Source organism: Labrus mixtus, chromosome 7 (assembly GCF_963584025.1).
Source record: "Labrus mixtus chromosome 7, fLabMix1.1, whole genome shotgun sequence".
NCBI classification, from domain to species: domain Eukaryota; kingdom Metazoa; phylum Chordata; class Actinopteri; order Labriformes; family Labridae; genus Labrus; species Labrus mixtus.
Genome location: NC_083618.1, coordinates 27,743,827 through 27,767,927, shown reverse-complemented (window position 1 = coordinate 27,767,927; position 24,101 = coordinate 27,743,827). Strand labels below are relative to the sequence as shown.

The window sequence follows — 24,101 nt, the reverse complement described above, 5'->3', positions numbered from 1 at the left end:
CTTTTATTGCTGATGTAGAAGAAGAAAAAAATCATTTAAAATAACTAATAGTTTATACGTCAAGACTTGGAGAACACATTGTTTAGGTATTGAGAGCCTCAGTCAGCCTGTTGAGAAGAAGTGGACGTAGCTCTTTTTGACTCCAAAAGTGAAGCCAAAGTACAAGTTATCAAAGCGTGCATTCTGCTCATTGACCAGCAGGGGGCGACTCCACTTGTTGGAAAAAGGTAAAACAACAAGAGGTGCAGGAAGCCTACTTTTTACTTCCTTTTTTGTTAATTTACCTAAATAAACTGTTTCTTAATAAGTTAATGGTCCTAACTTTATAAATTCCCCATTCAGAGCAAAATAGATGATAAGAGGACGGTGAGTCTACTTGTGATGGACAAGTCGTTACCGTGGCGATTCATCAACCAGGATAAAGTGCATGCATCCTCTATTAAAAAAGAAACAATATACAGCCAGACTAAAAAGCTTTTCAACAGCAGTCCACTAGACATATGGGAGACATCACAAAGGCTACGTTCACCCATTACTTGGCCAGCTGATTATATCGGCAGATATCGGCTTACCTAGTGACTTATCGGTATCGGCTAATTTTATCTCAGATATGCGCCGATATTACTAGATTTTTATTCACCAGTCAAATAGTATTTCATTTGAGTATCATTGTTTTAAACAAGCAGTTCTGTTTCACCAGCAGAGGGCGCTATATGGATTACAACAAACATTATCACTCCAGAGTGTTAAGTGGTGATGCATGTACATGTGCAGTTACTTTCCAGTTGAGTGACCATCTTCATTATATATATATATATATCTATTCCACAAGTGTTTAATATGCATTTGAAGAGTCAACGCAATAAATGTGTACGATATCTGTATCTATCTCTACAGATCGAACATAGATCGAAGAAAGATATCGGCCGATATATCGGTATCTGATTTTTTTTTCCCCATATCGGTCGGGCCATAGATATAATCCAAAAGAAACTAAACAATATGTTCCCAAAGTCTTTTCTTCCTCAGTCCTCAGTTTTTTTTTTTACAGACAATTATGTGCCATCATAAAACGACTCTTTTACTAAGTAACTCTAAACCCTCACAATGCCACAAGCAGTTAAGAGTTCACATTAACAAGCTTCTGATCATCACTCATTAGGATAAGAGCTTCTGACACATTCTTAGATGGACGTGATTCACCTGACAGCACCTGGGCTACGTCCCAGCTTAAATGTCCGGACTGGAAACCATTAACATAAATTAGAGTCTGTAGTGATGGTGTTAAGGGGCAGAGGCAGCTCACTTTGTAAATTATTGAGCCTGTGAGATACATGAGACGGGGGAGTGTGGGACAAAGGTCAGCGCTCAGTGTCTCCCCCTGCTGTGCCTAGTAGAGATTAAATATCCTGAAGAGCGTTTGGGGGAAAGAGAGGGAAACTTGTTCCTGCTCTGGAGACCGGCGGACAAAAGTCGTTTCTGAAGATATCATCTGAAGCTCTGATTTATTCATGACTTTAAAGAAGTCAAATAAAGAGCTCAGGTTCATTATAACAGAAGCCATTAAGATCTTTCTAACAGACCGGTTAGCGCCAAGATGTCTGCAGGATTCAAACAGCCAAATAAAACCATTTTATTGTTTGCAGTGTTCAGTTAAAACGGCTGAAGGAAACATCTTTCAATGCCATTTCATCAAATTAACTGAGATATGAGAGGACAAACAAGACCACACGAGTCAAACGTGTGACCAAGATGTAACAAATAAATTAAATGAATGGAAAATCAGCCTCGATTGAATCACAGATATAAATCGTGCAGTATTTGATTACGTAACAGAACATACTTTTAAAAATGTGAGACGTGAGCAGGAACTGATTGGCACATGGTGTGGCGGTGAGAGCAGCCTCTGAACTCAACGCTGCCTTTGAAGCAGGTGCTGCAGTTTGAACCTGTTGAAAGGCCAGATATGAAACCAAACTGGGGGCTGGAGATCAAAGATGATAACATGAGGAGGGAGCAAACAGATTAGGCCATAAAGAGTAGAGGAGGGGATATTGGTGTATGAGGAGGGGTTGGTAGTGAGGGTGACGGAGGTTGTAATTTTCCAAGAGGTCCAGGAAGTCTTAATGGAAAGTTTAACAGAGCGACGCTCCGTTACCATAAAAGTCAAGAATGTGGAAAAATGGGTTGAGGAGAGAAAAGCACACAGAGTGATACAGGTGCTCTCACTTAAACCCTCCTCCCCTCCTCCTTCAGTATCACTGCAAGCAGAACCATGGAGCCGTTTCACCTGAGATACTAAATAATCCAGAAGGTCTTCACATCAATAAATAAATGCACATTTAGCTTCTCTCTATCATCCATTGCTAGAACACAATAGTGACCTAACCCGAAGCCAGCCCGTGAAAAGCTTGAACAGGTTTCTGTCTCTCACACTCAGTCCTTCCTTTAGGAGAGAGGTACACCAGCAAACACTCACTTTTTATTTTTTTATTTCTAATATTAGCAGCAGTTTATTTGGAATAACTAAAATAGAAACTGACAAACGCTTTTACTGGAACAAGAGAAAAAAAGAATCAGGGAGAGAGAGAGACACACAGGACTGCCCCAAAGTACGCAGCTGGTGTCTGGGGAGGGCAGTGCATAGATACCACAGCTAAAAGCACTTAGCACCAGAGATGCAGAAGAAAGGAATTTAAATGTTTCAAGATCTGCAGACAGAAGGAGGAATTGTTTTAAGCATACCAACCAACCTGCAAAATCTCAGGAATATGACGTGCAAGGCGTCTATGGTTAGTTTCTTACTACAGTGAGGCCGTTGCATTGAGTCATGGAGACAGTCAAACTAATAAGAGGAAAGGCTATTTGTGTGTATCTTTTAAAAAGTCAAATTTTTTTGTTGGAGGTGCTGTGGGACATTTCTGTATGAAAGTAGGAAGTCAGGTTTCTAAGGATGGGTGGACAGTACAAACAAAAAGCTCGCACACTCACTCACTCACATACTGTACAGACAGACAGAACTCAGAAAAGTGTCTTGAGCGAAGAGTTGTGACAGACCTGGAGCTAAGTTGGGAGGAATGAAAGAGTAATCGCGCTCGTCGCAGGAAAGGAGGCCAGGTAGAGCGGGTACTGGTCCGTCAGACAGCTGGGCTGGAAAGATTGAGAGAGTGTACAGGAAGTTCCAGCATGAAAGCTGATGCACCCTCCCTCACTTTTTCTCCGGATTCTGCCTTCCTACGTCTTCTTTTCATTCCGGGATCTGCAGGGCCATCGTTGCAGGTTTGGTCTTGAAGTAGTTCTTGAAACGTAGCACGGCGTACCTGCAAGGCAGAGGAGCAAAACGATGGAGGTGGCAAGAAAGGAGGAAATCTGGATTTTGAATTCTCCACTCTTCTTCGATACAGAAATATCAACAATATATTTCAGCTAAAGGCTGTTTTTTTTTTATCCATGTTTTACCTAAAGAAAATTATTTACGTGAAAGATAAACCCTAAAATAATTGATACCACATGTTAAATAGAAGCCCCCCGCTGTCTCCTCTGTTTTATAGGCTTAAAGGCTACATGGGACTTTGGTTCTGTCAAATCCTAAATAAGAAGTGTTGCTCCATCTAGACTTTTCTTGTGTATACTGAACATGTTTTTTATGTTGGACCCTCAGGGCCATCCCAGTTGAGTGGTATGGATCACAAAGGAAAACAAGAGTCATGTTGGCTTTTGGGGTTTTTGGTTTCACTCTTGCATAACCCCCCTGTTGGATTATTTTCAGACACACAGAGTGGCCTTTCACTTGCGTAACATCCTACACTGGGGGGGGGGGGGTCACCACACACGGCTTCAAATCTTTGACACTCGTACGCAGCCACTTACCCGAGGAAGTCGAAGTCTATGGTGGAGTATTCGGCCTGTATGAGCGCCCAGAAGCCCCAAAAGAAGTGAGAGGCCTTGAAAGAGACAAGCGAGGTATCAAATGTAGTAATGTGAGACACTGAGTAAAGCAAGTGTGGAAAAGATAGTGCTTGTCATGTGTGTGTGTGTGTGTGTGTGTCAACATATTCCTCCTCACCAGAGCAAACTTGTTGACCTGTACGTAGAGCGTCTCCAGCTCTCGCTCGCTGACCTCCTCTGTTTTCTTGGTGAAGAGCTTGTATGCCTGCAGGTACACTTTGAGCCAGTCCATCTGCATCTCCCGAGTCGGGTACAGCCCATAGTCCAGCTCTGCCATTCCTGATCACACACATGAGCCCATGGTAGTAAAATAAGGGAGACTTTATGGATATAACTTGAACTCGTGATTCACTACAGCGTAGCTTATAACAAACCTGCAAATTCATTGAAGTGGTTGCCGATGTCAAAGGCCTGGTAGTTGTAGCTGGAGTATTCATAGTCTATGAAGCGAACGTGACCTGAGAGACAACAAGAGGACGCATTCAATACAAAGTCATGATGCTGTACTGGATTTAAAAAAAACAGCTGTTCTGTCTTGATGATGGCAATAGTTCTGTAAAGTACAAAAGCCCAGTATCCCTCCCACCACACCCCCCAGATTTACAAAAACTGTCGCTGCCTAACATGCATCATGATAGCAAACCACAACCTGAATTGTGGGTACTAAGACTTCATGAGTCAGCTTGAACTCTAGGGAACGCAACAGGAATTAACATACACAAAAGCTAAAAAACTGTTCCGTAGATGTCACACTTAGCTTGGCTGTTCAAGTGACCCCACAACTGCCTCCTGTATGTGACCCTCGACAGTCTTCAAATGCTCTCCTTTTTGTTGTTATCTGTATTACTTTTATTATTGGATTTACTGGGGGTCAATTAAGCTGCTGAGAGATTGGGGACTGGTAATTCGGGCTTTGGCAGAGGATGAAAAAAAAAAGAAGCGTGGCGCTCGATTGTGGCTAAGCTACCTACCCTCTTTGCTGTTGTGGATGATGTTCTTGCACAGTAGGTCATTGTGGCAGAGCACCACGGGGGAGCCCAGTGTGGAGAGGTGCTCCTTCATCCACACTATCTCCTGCTCCAGCACTGCTTTGCTGGGACACTCCTGCTGGATCCTGCAAGAACGGAGACAGTAAAAGAGAGAGATGGGAGAAAAGTCAGCGAGGTCATACACGTGTAGCTACTTTGTGCAGACGGGTGTGACAAGACAACGGTGTTGATTGACTGGAAAACTGGCTCCACAAGCATTGGTAAAGGGAAGTGACGGAGATATGGCTGTGTGATATAAGTATTGTTTCAATATTGGCATGCGCAAATGCTAAATATTCACATTTCAGGACACGTAGAACACACAAAAGCAGTATTCAGATCTATCTGTACATCTGACATCTGGCATTTAGATTCATATTTAAGCTGCTACAATTTGAAGGATCCTACCTCCTCAGGTGCACCAGGATGCATATTGATCTTCAATAATTCAAAAATTAGCCTCCTGAGAAAATGTCTTATACATATTTTTGTTACATTCTTGTGCAGCACCAGACAGAAGGAGTCGTACTCGAGATCATCGACCAAACCGCAGAGCTTTTTGTTGTTTTAAGGTCATCGAACTGTTGGATCATATTCTGAAATGAAAACAGCTGAGACAAACATGCACAAAAGGCACACCTGCTCAGCACGGGCTCCTGGGAGGGGTGTTAAAGAAAACAAGCTCTCAGTGGAAACTCCTGGTGTTTGAAAGCCTTCCAGAGTCACTATGGCTACACAGCTTTGTCTCCTTTTGGGAGCTGATTATCCACATTTGCTTTGTGTTTACTTTATACCTTCCTTTCTTGATCTTTCTGCATCTGCATTCATCATCAAACCTGTGTTCAGCAGCAGTCACATGACAACGCACTGACCACTTCAGATCATCAATGTTTGTGGGTGCAAAGGTGTTATCATCGGCTAGTAGAGAGAGGGTTAAGTCCACCAGCTAGTGGCTGATCCAAGCAGACTGGTTGACTGAACAGAGACCCCGGTGCTAAGCGTAATGGGCTTATGGGAACTAATCCACAGCTAGGATGACATCACAAGAAGAGAGAAATCTCAGAAGCACGCTGTGTAAGACACACACACACACACACTCACACATCCACACCCTCTCCTACAACTACTGCCTCACGTGGATCTTTGTCAGACAACTCATTTGAAAATGCTCATTAACATGAGGGCATATGTAAAGTCCGCCTCGGACCACAGAGAGACAAGCGGCTGGCGTCTAGGTGCAGAACACTTTAGCTGTCTGTGTAACCAAGGAAGAGAGTAAAGTGACCCGAGCCGAGCAAACATCTGCTGGCCTACTGCATGCCTCAGACTCCCTAATCCAGCCGGCTGTAATTGTTACAGTTATATAAAGCCACATGCTGGATTTAATCTAATAGCCATCAGAACAAAGACGTTAGCTGCAACCGAGCAGCTTGCAAGGTTATGAAATGATCCACCTTTGTCGGCTCCACAGGTCCGCTGCCAAGAAGCAAACTGAACCAGCCTCAGCCTGAACGTCGGGAAACTGCCCCCCAGGGCCATGAGAACGAAGCCTTAGTAAACATGTAATGCCGAGGGGAACCTGGAGTAGTTTCACCTATGAAGAATTACTAAAACATAAGAGAAACCTGATCTCACCTGAGGTTGGTTGCTTGGTCTGTGAACTCTGTGGGCACAAGAGAGAAGTATTTTCTCATCTTAATCCAGAGGTTGGGTTTGGGGATGCAGCCGTTGTGGGCATGGATGGCATGGATACGAGCCATCTCTCCGGCTATCATTCTGAAAGGAGACACATACTCAAACAGTTACTGATAAAATTACATTTCAACATGAAATCAGAAACACAACAGTCAAAGACACACAGTTACGTTAAAGGTGCTCTATGGAGTTTTGGTAGAGACATGTGAAAAATGGAGAAGAGTACAGATTGTGTGGTATATGTTCATAACTCTATACACAAACTGTCCTCAGAGGAAAATGTGATCCCTGTAACACTGAAGATAAAATGCTACACAAGAAGTGATGGTGGTGGTGCCCGCAACAGTGAAACAGTAACTCTCCTGGTAGCTTTTTAGCTCCAAACAGTGTTCCATGGACCCATTTTTTTTCTTTGAGTAAAGTTTGTGTATTCAGTTCAGAAAATATAGAATAGTTTCACGACTAAATCTCCATAGTGAACCTTTAAGCTGCAGGGTTATGTGTGGACAAGAATCTTGCAGAGATCATGGATGAGTCCACACATGCTCTTGCTTCATTTGCCTCTTTACTCCTGCGGTGCTGATGTGTGTTTTTACTTGTTTAATACCTTGTGTATCTCTGTATGTCGTCTGTGCAAAACCAAGGAGGCTTCTAAACCAGGTACTTGACACACTTTTGATAACACAATTACCTCTGAGCTAAGTAAGTAAAATCCTGAGTACGTCCATCACACTACCACGTCCTGACCTGAGTAAAGAAGGATCCCTGACATCCGCCGTCCCGAGAGCGTCACCCTGCACGAACTCGTAGCAGATGCCGTTCTGAAAGGTGCAGTAGAGGTGAGGAGCGCAACCATTAGCATGTAGCACCTGCAGGAGAGTAAAAAAAAAAAAAAAAAGATAAACAACTCATTAGAATGAGACAGGAGAACGTACTCTAGGCACTAATTGATTTACTGGGGCAATTGGGCTGGGACACGCAACAGATTCATTAGCTTTTACACTACCTGAAAGCTTTTGAGCTCATTGTCTCTGTCCACGAATAGCTCCGTCTTGTTTCCGTATACTCGGACAAGGACCACATCCTCTGGACTGTCCTCCACGTAGCAGCCCACTAGCTTGTTGGTGGTTCCATCGGTAAAGAGCTGAAAGGAGAAGAGAAGAAATCATGTGACCGCTCACAGATGAGAAATATCACCAGCCTCAGCATGTGTAGCAACCATCCTTATATGTTCCAAGGCAATCTTAGACATGAGAGATCTCAGTGAAGTTCATAGCATATGGAATATATATATATATATTATAAAGCAGATTTCTGCAGCTCTGAAATGCCAAAAGAGAGACTAGTGTTCCCCCTGTATGCATCTAGCAGCATCATCATTGTGGATGCCTCTATAATGTCATTATTGATCTCAATTTCAACATTAACAATGAATCCCTCTTGGCAATATTTGAAGAAACCCTCCATATATTTTATGCAGATGATACTCAGTAATACTTATAAATGAAGCCAGATGAGACAACTTAGTTAACTAAACTCCAAACACACCTTAAGGACATAAAGACCAGCGCCAACTACCAACTACCCTAGTTGGTGTTACCAATGTAAAGAATGTGGGGGTATTCACAGATCAGGATATGTCTTTCAACTAGCACACGAACCAAATTTAACAGACCTCCCTTCTCAACTAAGTAACACATTCCTTATTTAAAAGTTAAGATTTGGCCAATAAGTCACTTCAGATTCCAAAGTCCAAAATGCTGCTTACAAGTGTGCTGACAAGGAAAAGGGAAAACAGATCATATATTTCCCATACTAGCTTTTCTGTGTCGGCTTCCTGTGAAAATAAAAAATACAAAACATCCCAGCCACAAAGATCTTCATAGTTGTTTGAACAAGCACGGCCAGTGGAATTCATTGGAACTCTTTTAACAAACACGTCTTAAATGGATGATGGGAGCCAAGAGAAATAACTCTACAACTCAATCTAACAACTAAATTGGTAAACGAGATGACTGATACTTGCATGTCAAAACGAGTGAATGATTCTTGCATTAGGCCTGCAGGGTGTTGTTGGTGTTCCATCAGTCAATCAAAAATTGAAGTCAAACGCTTCATCTGAAATTACGAGTAAGCAAAAAGCCGTCTATGTCTGGAGCCAGGCCCTAAATCTCACGTCACTCCATTGGAAACCAGTTGGCGAGTCCGTCCCACTCAAATGAACACAATAACAACATACACACTGCCTGCATCTCCCCCAGTCCAGACGCTCACTCATACATATCTAACATTCCACACGTGGCTGACCACAAAGATGGGCATGCAGGCATCCCTGTTATGGCCGTATATATGCAAGCATACACGCCTTTGCTACCACATGACTGATCCATTCTACCCGCCACACAATACACCGCTAACACCGGCAATCAATACATCGACAGACAGCGATAAGCTTGGACCCAGACAGAGGTAAACATTCAGCCATATACTGCCTGACGTTTGATTTTTTTTTTTTTTCTCCCATGAATGAGTCTACAATGTGTGGCCTGACTGCAAGCCCTCTGAGGTGGACTGTCTTTGGGACCCTGTCTTTAGTAGATCTGTGGGTCACTGTCAGGTTTTATCTGTAAGGTTCCCATTTTAATACTTTCTTCTAAAGCTGGGTGATCCATCACTTTAATCCATATGATGATGTAGTTTAAATATTTAAATGGAGAATTGATTCTGAGTTGACTTTAGATGGATAAACAAATTACACTTCCGCTTCCCCTAGCTTCTGTTGTTCATAGTGCTAGGCTTTTCAGTCCTCTGGAAAGGGTTCAATCTGTGAGAAAATTACAAAGAGTTATACTAAACTTTGTTGGAATCAGCAACCCTTCAACACCTGTAAAACAACAGGTAACAGTAGTAGCTTCAAATCGATTAGAATCACAACTAGTGTGAAAAGGAAATTGTAGGATACATTTTTAGGCTCTATTGCTAGGACAAAAAGGAGCCATTGAAAGCAAGTGTTTGTAGTGCTCGGTAAATAAACGAGTTTCAATTTCAAGTATGATTTTGGATTACACTGCCAAAAAAAAAAAAACGGATTCGAGATCAAATGATGACTGCCCTGCGTGAAAAAAGTGCGTCAAAAGTTTTTGTCATGTGTTGTTAAGGTTTTTAAGTGTTGTTATATTTTGGGCAAAAGAGTACTGCACCACTACCTCAAGAACATAGTTAATTTATCTTTGTCTTTTATTATTTTCATGTATTTTTTTCACTTTATTGCGATTGTGATTTTTACATATTCGAGCAGCCCTTAGTTGTTGTTGTGCTTATTTTCAGTTTTAAATCTCAGTTCAACCCAAAGAGTCTCTCTTGCAGTTAAAAATAAATGTATTAAAATTGCACAACTTTGTACTATCAGCTGAGGGGTCAATCACAGTGGACAGCAGAGAAGACCCCCCCCCCCCCTAGTTAAAAAGTGGTTTAGCCCACCACACTGACTGTCATCATCACCAGAGCAGAGTGTCTGAGAAGCTAACAGAACTGAGTTGCTATGCCGTGCCTCACACTGTAAACACTCACGCTGCACTCCTTTCTATCATCCATCTTTGACTCCATTACATCTTGCTTTGTGGTAAATTAAGAGACTGGATCGATAGAAGCGTAGGATGCAGCTTGTCATGCCGTTGATCCTCTACTGCATGTAGAGAATGATGAGGCTAAAAATCAAGTCAAGTCCACATGTGGTCTTCTCCACTGATGACTCACACCATCGACCTTTATTGGGCAGCCTTCATCTCCAGCATGGGAATGCTGTAAGTGGAGACTGTTCCTCTGTTGCTGTTGGCACACACTGCTGTTTTCATGAACTCAGGGTGCACATGGGACGTTTGGAAATGGACAGCGTGTATTTCCAGTGAAACTCTTCCTGTCCAGGTGGCGAGGCTAATCAGATGTTTCTGTCAACAGTGCTGCCCTGCTGCTCTTCACCACATTCAGCGCTTCCTGCTGCCATGAAAACAATGGTCCCGCTGCTTGAGAAAACTCAACCCCAATTCCCCTGAAGACGCTCTTTACAGTAATCTCACACTTCCCTTTCTCCGTCTTGCTCATACCTGCCACATGACAAAACTGCTAGCTGTGCAACTATGCCGATCCTTATGAGAGAACATTCTCAGGTGGACTAAGAACCCTATTTTGGGGTCGATCACAGAAACACTCTTATGGCTTTTTAGCTCAAGGTCAGCTCTATCGTGGTTTAGTTGAGTTTGATTTAGTTGACAGCAACCATGGGCCCGAGTTAGACTTGCAGCTAATTTACATCTGGTTTCAGGGTGGGGTATCTGATCCAGGGAGATTAGCAAACAAGTACAAATCATGCCATTTGAGAGTTAAAGACGCAACTTGTGTTATTGTGTCCCCTATCAGAGCCACCTCCACGACTTTGACCTGGCAATGACTCATCAGTCACTTGATCCTTTAACAAGGAATTAATTATGCATTTCCCTTCCTGACGAGCAGAGTCTCTTAACTGGATTGCCTAACAACAACACTTGTTTGCCAGCCTTTGGCGATTGTGTAGAGAAAGGTTAAAGTACAGAGACTTCATCTAGAATTTTTGCCGATATTATTTTACTGGAAAGAAAAAGAGCATCAGAGTCTCGATTTGATAACATCACATCGCTTAGAGCAAAATGACATTAACATTTAATGTCCATAGAGATGTTTCTACCTCGTCTTCTAATAGAAAGAAGGAAATAAGTTTGGACTTTTTTATTCTATCCCTAACAAGGTTTGATATGTTAAATTATTAGAAAAAGAAAAGATTAGTCTGATAATCCATGATAAATTAAAGATGGAGCTTACTGTCCAGCTAATAGGCATCATATCAGATGAGATTTTTCAACCCCCTCGGTTTACATGAGGGGATTTTTATCTTTAATATCGACGAGACGGAGTTACATTATTCAAAAGAATAACAGACCCTGAGTTCAAAATGCTACCCCCAAGGTTAATATGCGACCTTGTAAAGAAAAGCAAGTGCTTTGGCAAGAAAAGAAAAGAGTTGTGGATCCGGAACAAAAAGATGCACCTTCTGTTAAGCCTGTTTTTGTCAGGCTTTAAGGGCCATCTTCATTTTTCTTTATCCATATGTTACTTTTATTTAATCTTATCAGGATTTCTTTAATCATTATTTTCCTGCAAGTATTTTTAAAACTTATATTGATTTTTCAAAAGTGATTCGGTAAAATTAAAATTGTGTGTATACTGTAACAATTAATAGATTAACTCAGAGAAAGTGGACTCTTATGGAGTACCTGGGAGTTCACCTGAACGATAAGCACGAGTCGTCAGCATCACAGCTGCAGACAGGAACAGACTGCACAAGCACAAGCTGGCGAAGAAGGCCAGCTCTGTTCTGGGCTGCCCTCTCGACCCTGCGGAGGTGGTGGGAGATACGGAGGATGAAGGCAAAGCTATCATCCCTTATGGAGAACGCTTCCCGACCCATGCATGGCACTGTACTGTAACAGCACTGGGCAGCTCCTTCAGCAACAGGCTAAGTCCTCACGGTGTGTAAAGGAGATACACCACAGGTCCTCCCTTCCTGCTGCAGACTGACTGTTTAACCAAGCCTGCTCCCGGTAGATCACAAAACACACACACACACACACACACAAGCTGGACACAATTCACTCCAACCAATCGTGCAATATTATCATAGAAAATATCTGCTCCATCTCTCATATCCTCTGATATTTATGTGCCATAATATATAGAACTGTTGCACTGTGTTCATGATTGTCTATACATCTGTGAATGTTCAGACTACATTTGTAACGACTGCAGCTCTGTTTCTGCTCGTCAATTATTCAATCACACTTTGTTCTCCTTATCGTCTAACTTTGCTCTTTGCTACTGTAACACTAAACATTTCTCCCTTACGGGAAAAATAATGGTTTATCTTATCTTCGTCTATAAAAGTGTATCTATCTTCAGTAGTGAGACATTTTATGCAACAGATACACGTTTGACGTCATACCATCTGATGCATCATGGGCATATAGGGGCGTCACTATGTCGTGGCACAGCATTTGTGTGAGTGGGGAGGGGGGGTGGGGGGGGGCAGAGTGGGATGAGACTGTCACTGAGCTCTCTGACTCACAGACAAAGCGCTCTACGACAGATTTCAGCAGGACTCGTTCTGCTGGGTCCCCCTCCAAACAAGGAAGCAACAGATGAGCCGTTAAGCGTGAAGTTTTTGAGGCATACTGTTGTGACAACAAACACAGACTTTGACGATATCACTTTTGTATTTTATCATTTAACCCCAGGTGAAATAACTTCCTTCTAGACCCTCTGTGCTTCTGAAACTTTAAAGTCATGAGTAGTATATCTTGATACCGTGTCTTTGTTAGATTTCATTAGAAGGTTGTGAACTTGAGCTTCTTCTAGAACTAAGAATTTGTTATTTTACCTCTTTTTATTGGCCTTTGAATTGTGCCCTCCTGTTGACTTTCATTATATGAATGCTGTAAAGTGTCATGCCATTGAGCCTTGTGACATTTCAAACTACAACGTCACAAAAAACTTAATTCGTGGCTTATATAAAATGCCTAGCAACACTCTCAAATTGCTCTATATTGAAGAGATAAATTTAACTTCTAGGGATTTTCATTGTCTTTTTTTTCCCCAAACATCTCGGTGATTAAAATGTTATCGTCTTTGTTTAAATAAAGAACTGTTGTATTTTGTACAGTTTTTGCAGGGGGAAAAGTTCTTGAAGCTGCAAAAACAAAAGCGTTTAAGGCAATAGTATTTTAAGAAAGCCTGTGAGTTATTCAAGTTGTGAACCCATATCACGTGTTTACATTTATCCCACATGAGGAGCACAACACCCCTGCTAGATCTTACTTTAAAACTACATAGCAGTTTGTGTTGAGTGCTATCCTTCCTCTTTTTTCTACTAAAACATGTGATCAGAGAGAAAGGAGACGCAATAAAGAAGCAAGGCTGAAGTTCAGGGAATAGGCTATAAACCAAACTTCATAAGGTGTCTGCAGTCTTGAGAAAGTTGAGTTGAGTTGTTATTCAACGCTTATTATTTCCTATCCAAACCAAGTCACAAACAGGGAGGATGACATTCCCATGACTTGGCTCTTAGACTTCAAACAATAATTAGACTTCAAACATTCAAACAAACAAGCCAACTTCAATATTTTTCAAGTGGCCTCTGTGGTTACTTACTTTCTCGTTTAGCTCAGTTTATCAATCAATAACTTTATTTATACTGCACCTTTCAGACAAATTAAATTTCAGTTCAAAAGTGCTTAACAAGAGTGCAGAAAAGTTATTGACAAAAAGTAGTTTATAAAATCGTTGAGAGACTAATGCACACCAATAAGAATTTAAAAAAAAAATGTATAAAAATAAAAGAAAAGAGAATATGACACATAAAAGCAACAAGATGTTAAAATAAAATATTTAAAAAATATTATAAATAAATACAAATTTAAAAAATCTCGATTTTTAGGTTTAGTCAACACTGACAGCTGTTAGTTTAGTTAACCTTTTCATAGTTTTTTATGATTAAAATTGCGACACACATACGTCTCAAAATAAGAGGAGACTGTCTCAAATGCTGACTTGTTCGCTAAATGGAATTAAACAAGCTTATTATTGGGTTTTTTTTTCCTCGGCCCTCCTCCCCTGCTTGGCTTGGTGATGCTGCAGAGCTGCCAGTCTTAGCCTAGCTAGCTTCCTCTAGCTTGGCAGGCTAACGTTACCTTCGTCTTGACGTGACTCTTGTCCCACGCCGGTCTCAGTTCTTGGATGAGCGTCATCGCCCCCTCCGCCACGTTGTGCTCGTCCACGAAAATGGGAATTTTTCTAATCACCGGCGACCCCACGGGCACATGTATTTGCGTCTCCATTCCTGCAGTCGTTTATCTGCACCGCTAATCTCCCAAGCCCTTCGCAGATATTTCCAGAAGCTGCAGCATGCAGGTGTTGCTGAGTGAAGGTTTAATGTGGACGAGATTTAGGTTGAATGAGTTCAATGTTATCTTTGCTTCGCTCGCTTTGGCAGGATATCAATGCGTGGAAAAGCGGTAAAGATGGGCGATTAATCTGCCGGGTACGGAGGCTCGTCGCCGGTTTTCTTGAGAGCAGTCATTCAACGGTACAGTTTCCTCCTCTTTGGCTCCGCCCGCCCGGGATCATCCGATTGTACCGCCGGTTGAGACGCAACGCAGCCGAACACGCCCACTATTTCCGGAAATACCCGAATACACCCGAGCTATAGAGAATCTTTCTTTCTTCTTTCTTTCTTTTTTTTTTATTATCATTGTATACAAAGACACAACGAAACTTCGTTAGCAGCAATCCTAAACAGCAGCGTTTACAAAAACAACAACAAAAATATCATTTGTGGCGATATGAAAGAGAAGTATGCAAAAAGTGGCCAGAGCAGTTGCTGTTCAGTGAATGAATGATAATAATAATAAATAAATAGACAGTTGTGGTGACTGAAAGAATATATACAGTTATTATTTTTGCAGTGACTGATTAATTAAATAAATATAAATATAGATATATAGTGCAAATAAGTGAAGTTATGGTGCAGTGACAGAGTATTTATTATTGTGCAGTGACTGATTAATTAAACAATATAAATATAGATATATAGTGCAAATAAGTGAAGTTATGGTGCAGTGACAGAGTATATACAGTTATTATTGTGCATTGACTGAATGAGTAAATAAACAGTGCATTAGTGCAATGAATAAATAGACAGTTAAAGTTAAATTGCAGTGACTGAGTAAATAAATGTTGGAGCTGTGGGTGGGTGTGCAGTTGTGGGTGTACAGGGAGTAGAGGATAGGACTGAGGACGCAGCCCTGGGGTACACCCGTGTTGAGGATGATGGTGGAGGAGATGTTGTCTCCCAGTCTGACATGTTGAGGTCTGTTGGTTAGGAAGTCCTGGATCCACAGACAGAGGGGGGTTCCTAGCTGCAGTGTTTGCAGTTTGCTGACCAGTTTGCTGGGCTGGATGGAGTTGAATGCAGAGCTGAAGTCAACAAACAACATTCTGACGTAGGTGTTGGGCTGTTCCAGGTATAGAAAGTGTTAACGCTTTGCTGGCTTTATGGAAACATCCAAGATTGAACAACTTCTCTGCTAACCACTGGAACAAGCCGTGGTGTTTTGTAAAACTACTTAAATAAGCTGCTGTTTTTATGTTTTATTTTAAAAGTAAATAAGACTTATTATGTATTGTGCACATCTAAATCTACTAAATCTTCCTTTTTCCATTTCCCATCTGCACAGCTGTCCCAAGAGTGAGCCTCTAGTTGGACACTTTAATGATCACCTCAGTTACTTAAATAGCACCTTTAATTTAATGTCTGCACTGCCTGTTATTTAATGTCTGTTTTTGATAACTCTGCACTATCTGCTTTTTAAACATTGCTGTACATATATAAACAACACAACTTCAGAAGGTCAACACTTTTTTATTTTTATTCTTTATATTCAGGTCTAATTACAATTTTTTTTCCTCAACTGTTTTTAGGTTCTTGTTTTAAACTGCACATATATTTTTATCCCTGCACGGGTTATGTACATTTCTTGTATAAATCTATTTTTAATTGCACAGTTTAAGTTTGATTCATCTAGGGGTATTCTTCAAATCTTTTTTTCAGGTTAATATATATGTATGGGAGGGGGGGCGGTTTTGTGGTTTAATTTGTAACAAATGTTTCATGTCATGTATGTCTTTGTAACCTGCTACTGGATGCTTTGAATTTCCCCCGCGATCAATAAAGTATCTATCTATCTATCTATCTATTTAACTGTTTGGTCCTCTTTGGTTTAACTGAGTATTCTATGTCGTATTTTATCATTAATTTAGTTTTAGATATTATGAGACTATTGAATTTTAAACTACTCCCTCATAATTATCAATCCTGCATTCATTGTTTGTTTTTAGAATGATGCAGCTCCAAGGATATAAACAAAGTGTTACAGCAGCAAAGAGACAGGCCACTCAAACAGTGCAATAGGCCTGTTTGCATATATTTTGTTTGTTTGCATGCATAAAAATGCAAAATTAAATCAAACAACTTCAGGCAGTTACAACTTTTCTCAAAAGGGAAAGTAGGCATTGTCTTTTTAAAGAAAGGTCAACATAGATTAATGTAGGCTACATTTTTTTTTTTACCTGGTCCAAATGCTTTATCTGACTGCCTACAAAACCCTACTAGTTCCTACTCAGTGTAAAGTTGTGATTTTTGACCCTTGGCATAAGCTTAAATAGCCTGAATGATGATAGAGGCTTGAGACACATAATGATCATAAAACACCAACACTGTCACATTCAACTGAGTAAGTTCCCAGTACTGTATGTGCTGATTATCCAGAGGAGACGTGATCTGCTACAGCAACCTTTTCTCTGGCAGTACCAGCACACAGCCACATGGTGGCAGTATAGTAACGTAAATGACTGTTGAATAGTGGGGACAGGGATGTCTTGAAGGATTCTTTAAAAAAGTACAACTCTTAGTCCTGATAAATCAATGAGGGAATGCTGTCTCACTATCAATGATTTCTCTGCATTTATTTAGTTTGACAGACTTTCTGTCTTTTGAACAGCAAACTTCAGATTGTAAATTCTCAGTTTTTTTCAGGTTATGTTTCCAGTAGGGATGGGTGGATGATTAGCCTAGTGAAGCGTTAGGGCTTTCTTTTTATTAAAAGCTTTTGGGTTTCATTCTGAGGAAAAACAGTGACATCTGGTGGCAAAATAAAATAAAGCAGCTTTAATAGTGGGACAGAAGCACTGACACAACACCTCACTGTTGTTTTATTTTTTTAAAGATTTATTTTTGGGCTTTTGGTGTTTATTGGACAGGAAAGCGGATAGCACAGGAAACCAGAGAGAGAGAGTGGGGAATGACACGCAGGAAAGAAGCCACAGGCTGGGATCGAAGGACTATAGCCTCCATACATGGGGCGTGACCTAACCGATAGGCCATTGGCGCCCCACACCTCACTGTTTTTATCGGAAATTTCTGCAATAAAAGTTAAGTAAAGCTGTATGTTCATTTGTTGAATTGAAGCTAAATATTACATGAGCAGTGTTACTGTTATTCTACCTTCATAACATAGTGCTCATGAAGATAAAACTACTTGTTCAAACTCCCCAATAACTTCTATGCATTTTCTATTGAGTTAAGAAGGAACCCTAACAGTCATAGAGATTTTTAAAATACATTTTTATTCATGGCTTTAATTAAAAAAGAGGCATGATTTCATAGAAGTGGTAGTTTGCTTCATCAGTAATTTGAGAATGAGCGTTATGAACAGGGAGGTGTGTGCTTTTTGCAACATTTTATTTTTCTTTAAAAATGTATAAACGTTTTTCTCCACAGTGCTTTAGGCTTCAGTCGGCTCATTTTCTGGCTCATGATTTCCACAGCCTTGGGGAAAAAAATGCTGCTTACCTTTTCTTATTTGGCGTCATTCAATCAAAATGCTGTTTTTCTCCATATTTCAAAATCTGCTCTCTCAAAACTCAATATTGCTAAGTATCACTGAGCCATCATAAACTCAGAAGTTAGGCGCTGACACTTGGGAGCTGTCAAACTCACACAACATGTCACAGTAGAATAAAAAACACGGTGGTTCATTAAACTGACAAGAGCTTCAACATCGTTTGCCCATCTCTAGTTTCCTCTTCCTCCTCTTTTAACACTTTTTATTTCCCATGATTTGTGATGTTGATGCATGGTCAAATCAGTAAAATCATTAATGCATATTTAAAACTAAACTGACCATATGAGAGTTCTATATAAATCAGTACCATAAAGAAACCTAACACACCTTCTCAGCTGTGAAACACTCCAGACTTCAGAAACCAAATATGACCCACCACTGTCGCACAATATGACATTTTGATAGAATTTGTTGGCACGGACAGAGTTGTTTTTGATAGTATTTAAAATCTTTGCTATTCAACATTTGGGGACTTTTTCTTTACCCATGAGTTGTCGACTTCTATCTCCTATGATTCTCTAAAACCTCATGACACAAGCAGCCAGTTGAACAACCACAGACGTCTGGCCACTTGTAGAATGAAGATCAACTTTATCAACTTTATTTGGAGGACCCTGATGAAGGCCACAAGCCGTAATGTGTCGGTCTTATAAAGTTAATAAAGTTGATCTTCATACTACAAGTCAAGCCTTTCACTCTCCATGCGTCTTGGTAGTTGATGAAGCTTCATCACACTATATCTGCTGAAACTTGTTGCCTTCATAGCTGCAGGCAAACGCTACATCGTCAATGTGTGTTTGTGTGTATACAAACCTGGGAGATGTAAACAAGTCCACAGGATGTTTGGGGCATGTTCATTCGCAATGTCTACTGTGTGGAAGTCAGAGCCTACATAGAGCCATAGAAATATTTCCATAGCAAATGTATTACAGCAGTGACAGTGCTGCATTTAGTAAAGCTGAAGTTCTTTAGTCCCAGAATCACTCACTGCAATCCAGTCTGTTCTCAGGCAAATGTTTCATAATTAAACCTGGAATTATATCGTAATATTATTCAGTTAAACTTTGAATCCACTTCTCATGAAAAAGCTAATGACCGGGGAGATGTCAAAACAAATAGACCTTTCCCAGGCTCAGAGGTAATTACAGGGTTTGTGGTTTATTTCTTTGGGGGTTTCTTTTGCTCAATAAACCGAATGCATCATTTATTCCTCTACACATGTTACCTGATTTATGTATTGAATTTGCAATATTATGTCTTTATTTCAATAAAAGTAATAGTTTGTTGGGGTGCTGGTGGCGCAGTGGTTGCTGTGTATGGAGGTCATGGTCCTCCAGGCGGGCGACCCGGGTTCCAATCCCACCTGTGGCTCCTATCCCACATGTCATTCCCCACTCTCTCTCTCTCTCTCGCCCTGATTTCCAACTCCATCCACTGTCCTGTTTCTCCATTTAAAGGCACAAAAAGCCCAAAAAAATAAAATCTAAAAACAAAAAAAAAAGCAATAGTTTGTTCTAGTGTTGTAGTCAAGACCACACTAACCGAGACCAAGACATAAATGTCACTGAAAAATGTTAATCTTGTGTGCAGCAGGCGTGTCACTCACTTAGACCGTCACACTGGGAAGGTTGTGGCCGTAACCGTGGGATAGAAATCAAAATTATGAATGAGTACCATTTACCATCGTGCATCCACAATCCAGAGACAGTGGGGGTCCCCAGTGTCTGGTCCCCTTATTTTGGGATTTGCGAGTGAAAAGTTTGGAAGCCTCTTCTCTTTATCAGCACTTTAGTCCAATCAGAGTATACTCCATTGTAACTAACTGCATTATAAAATCTCTAAACCAATTCAATACAAGTTAATTGTTTTACTGGTAGTAGAAGATATACATGCATTTAGGTTTTGTGTGATGTGATACATACTGTATCTTTAATAAGGAACTTCAGCTGTGATGCTTTATGTACAAGTTGGCTGGAGTATTCTTTCTTAAATTAACATTTAAACTTAAGTAGAATTTTAAAAGCTTGACTTTTATGGAGTTAAACCTCAGCATGGAATCTCAAAATGTCTTCAACTGCTGCCAGGTCTGTTGTACCACTCACAGCTGAAGCCACCTATATCTTCTTTTTTTCTCCACAGAAAGTCTGAGTGAGCCGATGTGAGAACGCAGCCGGATGTAAACAGGATAAATCACCTCGAGTGAGTGGGATGGGGTGGTGACGTTTGTGATCAGAAGGAAACCACATAGAGACTTTCTGCTGTGATTAAATGTTCTTCTCCGCTCTTTTGTTGATATTGTTATTTTGTCAAACTACACATAGCATTGATATGAAGGCAAATACTCCCTTTTCTGGCGCCATGTAGCCGAGTCTGTTGCTTCATCCGCCAGCTCAACGTTGTCTTTTTACATCACGTCTCGCCTCAGGAGACCCCCCCCACCGCCCTAAGGTGTCCAATAGGGATAGTCTCCCGCTGTGAAGTGCATTTGTGAACGACGACTAGGGATTTCAGATGTGCATATGTAAAACCCAGTCCAGGTATGTGTTAATGCCTAAACATGTTTTTTAAATGACTTACAGACACGTTTTCGTTTCACAGGACTCAGTGTGACGTGTCGGCGTGTGTGTGCCATCACACCCAGGAAGAGAGTGTGAGCAGCTCAAAGCCACAGCTCTAACCTGTAGCCACATGTCTCATCTGCTCTCCTTAAACTTTGTTCACTCGTTTTCTGCTGGCTCTCAGGAATGCAGCTGACAGATTGTGTGTGCAATATGTGAGGATGGGTAGGTGTGGATGCATGAGCGAGTGTGTGTGTGTGTGCGCTACAGTCATGACCTTGTACACAGGTGGGTCAGCTCAAAGGTAGAGAGGTGCTCCTGTGATATCTCAGGAATGAGGAAATGTTTACATTGTCACACAGTGGAGTGTTGTTTACAATGTGGAACACACACACACACACACACACACGCTGCTTCTTGTCTGACCTAATTTCTCATGTCAAGGCTCATGTTGACACACTCCTCATCTATCACGGGCTGCATGAGCGGAATGAATCGGAGTGTTTGGGAAGAGCTTTGAATTGTTCAATGCTAGAAGTGTTTGCTCTCACATACAGCCAACCCAAAGTTTGACACAAACCCCACACAGAGAAGAACATGGCTGGGTGTTTAAGTTGGCAGATGTCCTTTTAGTGACTGAACAATGTGCAGAGTTTATGATCTACTACAAAACAATAGACTGGAAGGTCACTCAAGGACGTCTGACCATCTGGACTATTAGGATGAGGGTTAGATTGGAATGGAGGATCGTGACCCACTGAACTTGTCTGCTGTACTCTCCTTTTTTGTTTTCTAATCGTCATTTAAAATTATTTTCAAGGTCACTGTTCATCACATTGAAATCATTGTGAAAAGCAAGATTTTAGGGATGAGGCAAATTACACTTACGTATTAGTAGCAAATTTGTAAATGTAATTTGCAGTCACGTTCTGTCCCATCCCGTCACCATATTATTCACTTTGTTGTTCTTGTAGGTCAATTTGTCTCGGACTCTGAGTGCTGCATACAGTTTGCTGCTTCCAACAAATGGGGAATGGACCTGAGCTTGTATAGCGCTTCGCTAGTCAAAGCACTTTTCTACAGCTTTAGCTTTTTCTTAAAGGTGCAAAGGGACTCTGCAGATCGAATGGAGTTTGGAAGTTTGTTCCACCACCGCGGGGTGACAGAGGAAAAGAGTCTAGTTAGTGTCTAAGGACCCTGTTGTGAAGGTTGGATCAGACGCCTTTTCATCACACCTACACATTCACACACTGATGTCAGAGGCTGATATGTAAAGTGACCATCAGAAGAAACTAATCCCGTTCATGCACATTCATACACCACTGACGAAGCAGTGGGAGCAACTTGGGGTTAAGTGTCTTGCTCAAGGACACATCAGACATGTGGCTGGGGATCGAACCCTCATCCTTTCGGTTGAGAGACGATAGACCCTACCAATTGAGCCACAGCCACTCAACAAAGTATTCCAAATTACTCATATTGCACAAGATCATCATAAAGCACAACATTACAACTTAATATGAACTGAAGAAAAGCTACATTTTCATTCCAGTTGAAGATGTCCTTGTGAGGAACCAAAGACATTTCAAAGGAGCTGACAAACTCACAGCTCCCACAGCTTCCCAGTAGCTTGTTAGCACATAGTTGTCTATTAACACAATACAGATGCACAGACATGTTTTTTTTCTGTGACTGGAATTCAGTTTACTTCCACAAGTCACTTGTCGGTCCAACATTCAATATTTTAGCCTCTGAGAAAGAAAACTCTGGGATTTTAGTTTACTATGTTTATACATTTACTGACAAGAAAGGTGCCATTTTTCCCCACTAGTACCACGGGCTTGATAAAACCAAACATCTAAAGTAACAAATACAGAGCTTAACTAAGCAAAATAGAATAATGTTTCTTTAGCTCCGTTCAGACTGCCGTTTTAAGGCCCAATATTTGTGACGCTTCGCCCCTCAATCTGAACGTCGGGGAGGCGTAATGGGGGGACCAAGTGATCCTGCCTCTGTACCGTCTTTAGAGGTAGTAACAGAGGCGTTATAGGGGCGAGACAGCAGCGGTGTGTGTGTGTTCGTGCATGTCTGAACGTTTGTGTGTGTGGAGCTCCCGCTGTGCCGTGCTTCTGCGACGCCAAAATGCAATGTGAACTAACAGACTGGGACAAGAATGTTAAGCCGTAGTGGGGTCGATATGAATGTACAAAGACGTAATGACAGCTGCGCTTAGTTACAACTTTTGCAGAAACAAAGTCTATTAACTTTATTGATTGAATGTTGGTGCAGCATCGTGATATTGAAGAACAAGCAATGAAAACAAGTCTGTTGGTTTCTAAAGTTCCTCTACCAATATCTACCAATCCTTTAAACCTGACATGTCCTGTCTCTCTTCTTTGCATGTTGTCATGTTTTTCAGTTTTGTTTTTTTGTTTGAGAACAGCTCGACAGTTGTTGGCTGCCTTGTTTGTAGTCTCCATGAGATATCAGAGTTGGAGTTTTGTCCCAGATTTAGGTCAGTGATTGTCCTGCTCCAGATACTTTAGATAACCACGCCTGGGTGCACAAAGTAGGGGGATCAGCAAAGCAATCAAAGCCTATGTCCTTATGAATAAAGATTGTTTGGTCTAACACAATGCAGAGTGGATTGAGGTTTAGTCATATAGAGTGGCTCTGAAAGAACAAAGAAACACTTTGAATCCAGTCTTCCTGTAGATCATCATTGCTCTTTTGAAACTTTGAACTGCACAACAAAACTCATACTTTTTTTTTTTCATACAGCCAACTTAAATTTAAGTTAACAAACTGTGCTTAAGTGTATTTTGTACGTTGAGGTACTTGTACTTCAAGCTGCTTTAAGCCATTGCTTCACAAAACTGCACCCCGAAATAAAATATTTAATGGCTGCATGAACTAGCATCCAATACATAGAATATATTCTTTATGACTTGCAACATTTTCAAATCAGGAAACATGACTGCCTTACATGGCGGTTGCCAAGATTCACGGCGTAATGATGCAAATTCAAAAACACATGCAAAAAGTCTACAAGAGAAACACACAACAAATACAAACAAGTACTTGAGGAAAGCAAAAAAAAAAATCCATACACACAAAAATGCATAGACGGAAACACACAAACAGGCTATGTTGTAAGGTAAAGATACTCTGTTATGCAACAAGTGACTCTAATATGCACGGCCTGCTTCGACCTCCACCTCAGTGTGGACAACAGGAACGTGAGGAATACAAAGACGAACTCCTTCCTGCATATTATCCCATCTCCCCCTATCCCATTTTTTTTTTTACACACCTTGCACACAATA

General features: G+C 41.0%; 1 protein-coding gene and 1 long non-coding RNA gene across 2 annotated transcripts; one reads left to right on the top strand and one right to left on the bottom strand.

Annotated features, from left to right (window-relative positions):
* Positions 1–304: 304 nt before the first annotated feature.
* Positions 305–14,869, bottom strand: etnk2 (ethanolamine kinase 2). The gene is made up of 9 exons (XM_061041518.1): positions 14,447–14,869; positions 7,678–7,815; positions 7,419–7,540; positions 6,612–6,752; positions 4,920–5,062; positions 4,323–4,406; positions 4,067–4,227; positions 3,871–3,944; positions 305–3,320 (listed from the first exon to the last, which is right to left on the bottom strand). The coding sequence occupies exons 1-9, from the start codon at positions 14,591–14,593 to the stop codon at positions 3,248–3,250; spliced, it is 1,083 nt and encodes a 360-aa protein (XP_060897501.1). The 5' UTR covers positions 14,594–14,869; the 3' UTR covers positions 305–3,247.
* Positions 8,784–10,882, top strand: LOC132977351 (uncharacterized). Its single transcript, XR_009673818.1, has 3 exons — positions 8,784–9,140; positions 10,304–10,474; positions 10,629–10,882. It is a non-coding gene; the product is annotated as an uncharacterized LOC132977351 (long non-coding RNA).
* Positions 14,870–24,101: the final 9,232 nt, after the last annotated feature.

Coding starts and splice junctions, on each gene's coding strand:
- etnk2 (XM_061041518.1), bottom strand. CDS start 14,593: ATGGAGACGCAAATACATGTGCCCGTGGGGTCGCCGGTGATTAGAAAA. Junction 6,753..7,418: donor AGGGATCCTTCTTTACTCAG/GTCAGGACGTGG, acceptor GTCTCCTTTCAG/AATGATAGCCGGAGAGATGG. Junction 3,321..3,870: donor ATAGACTTCGACTTCCTCGG/GTAAGTGGCTGC, acceptor TCTGCCTTGCAG/GTACGCCGTGCTACGTTTCA.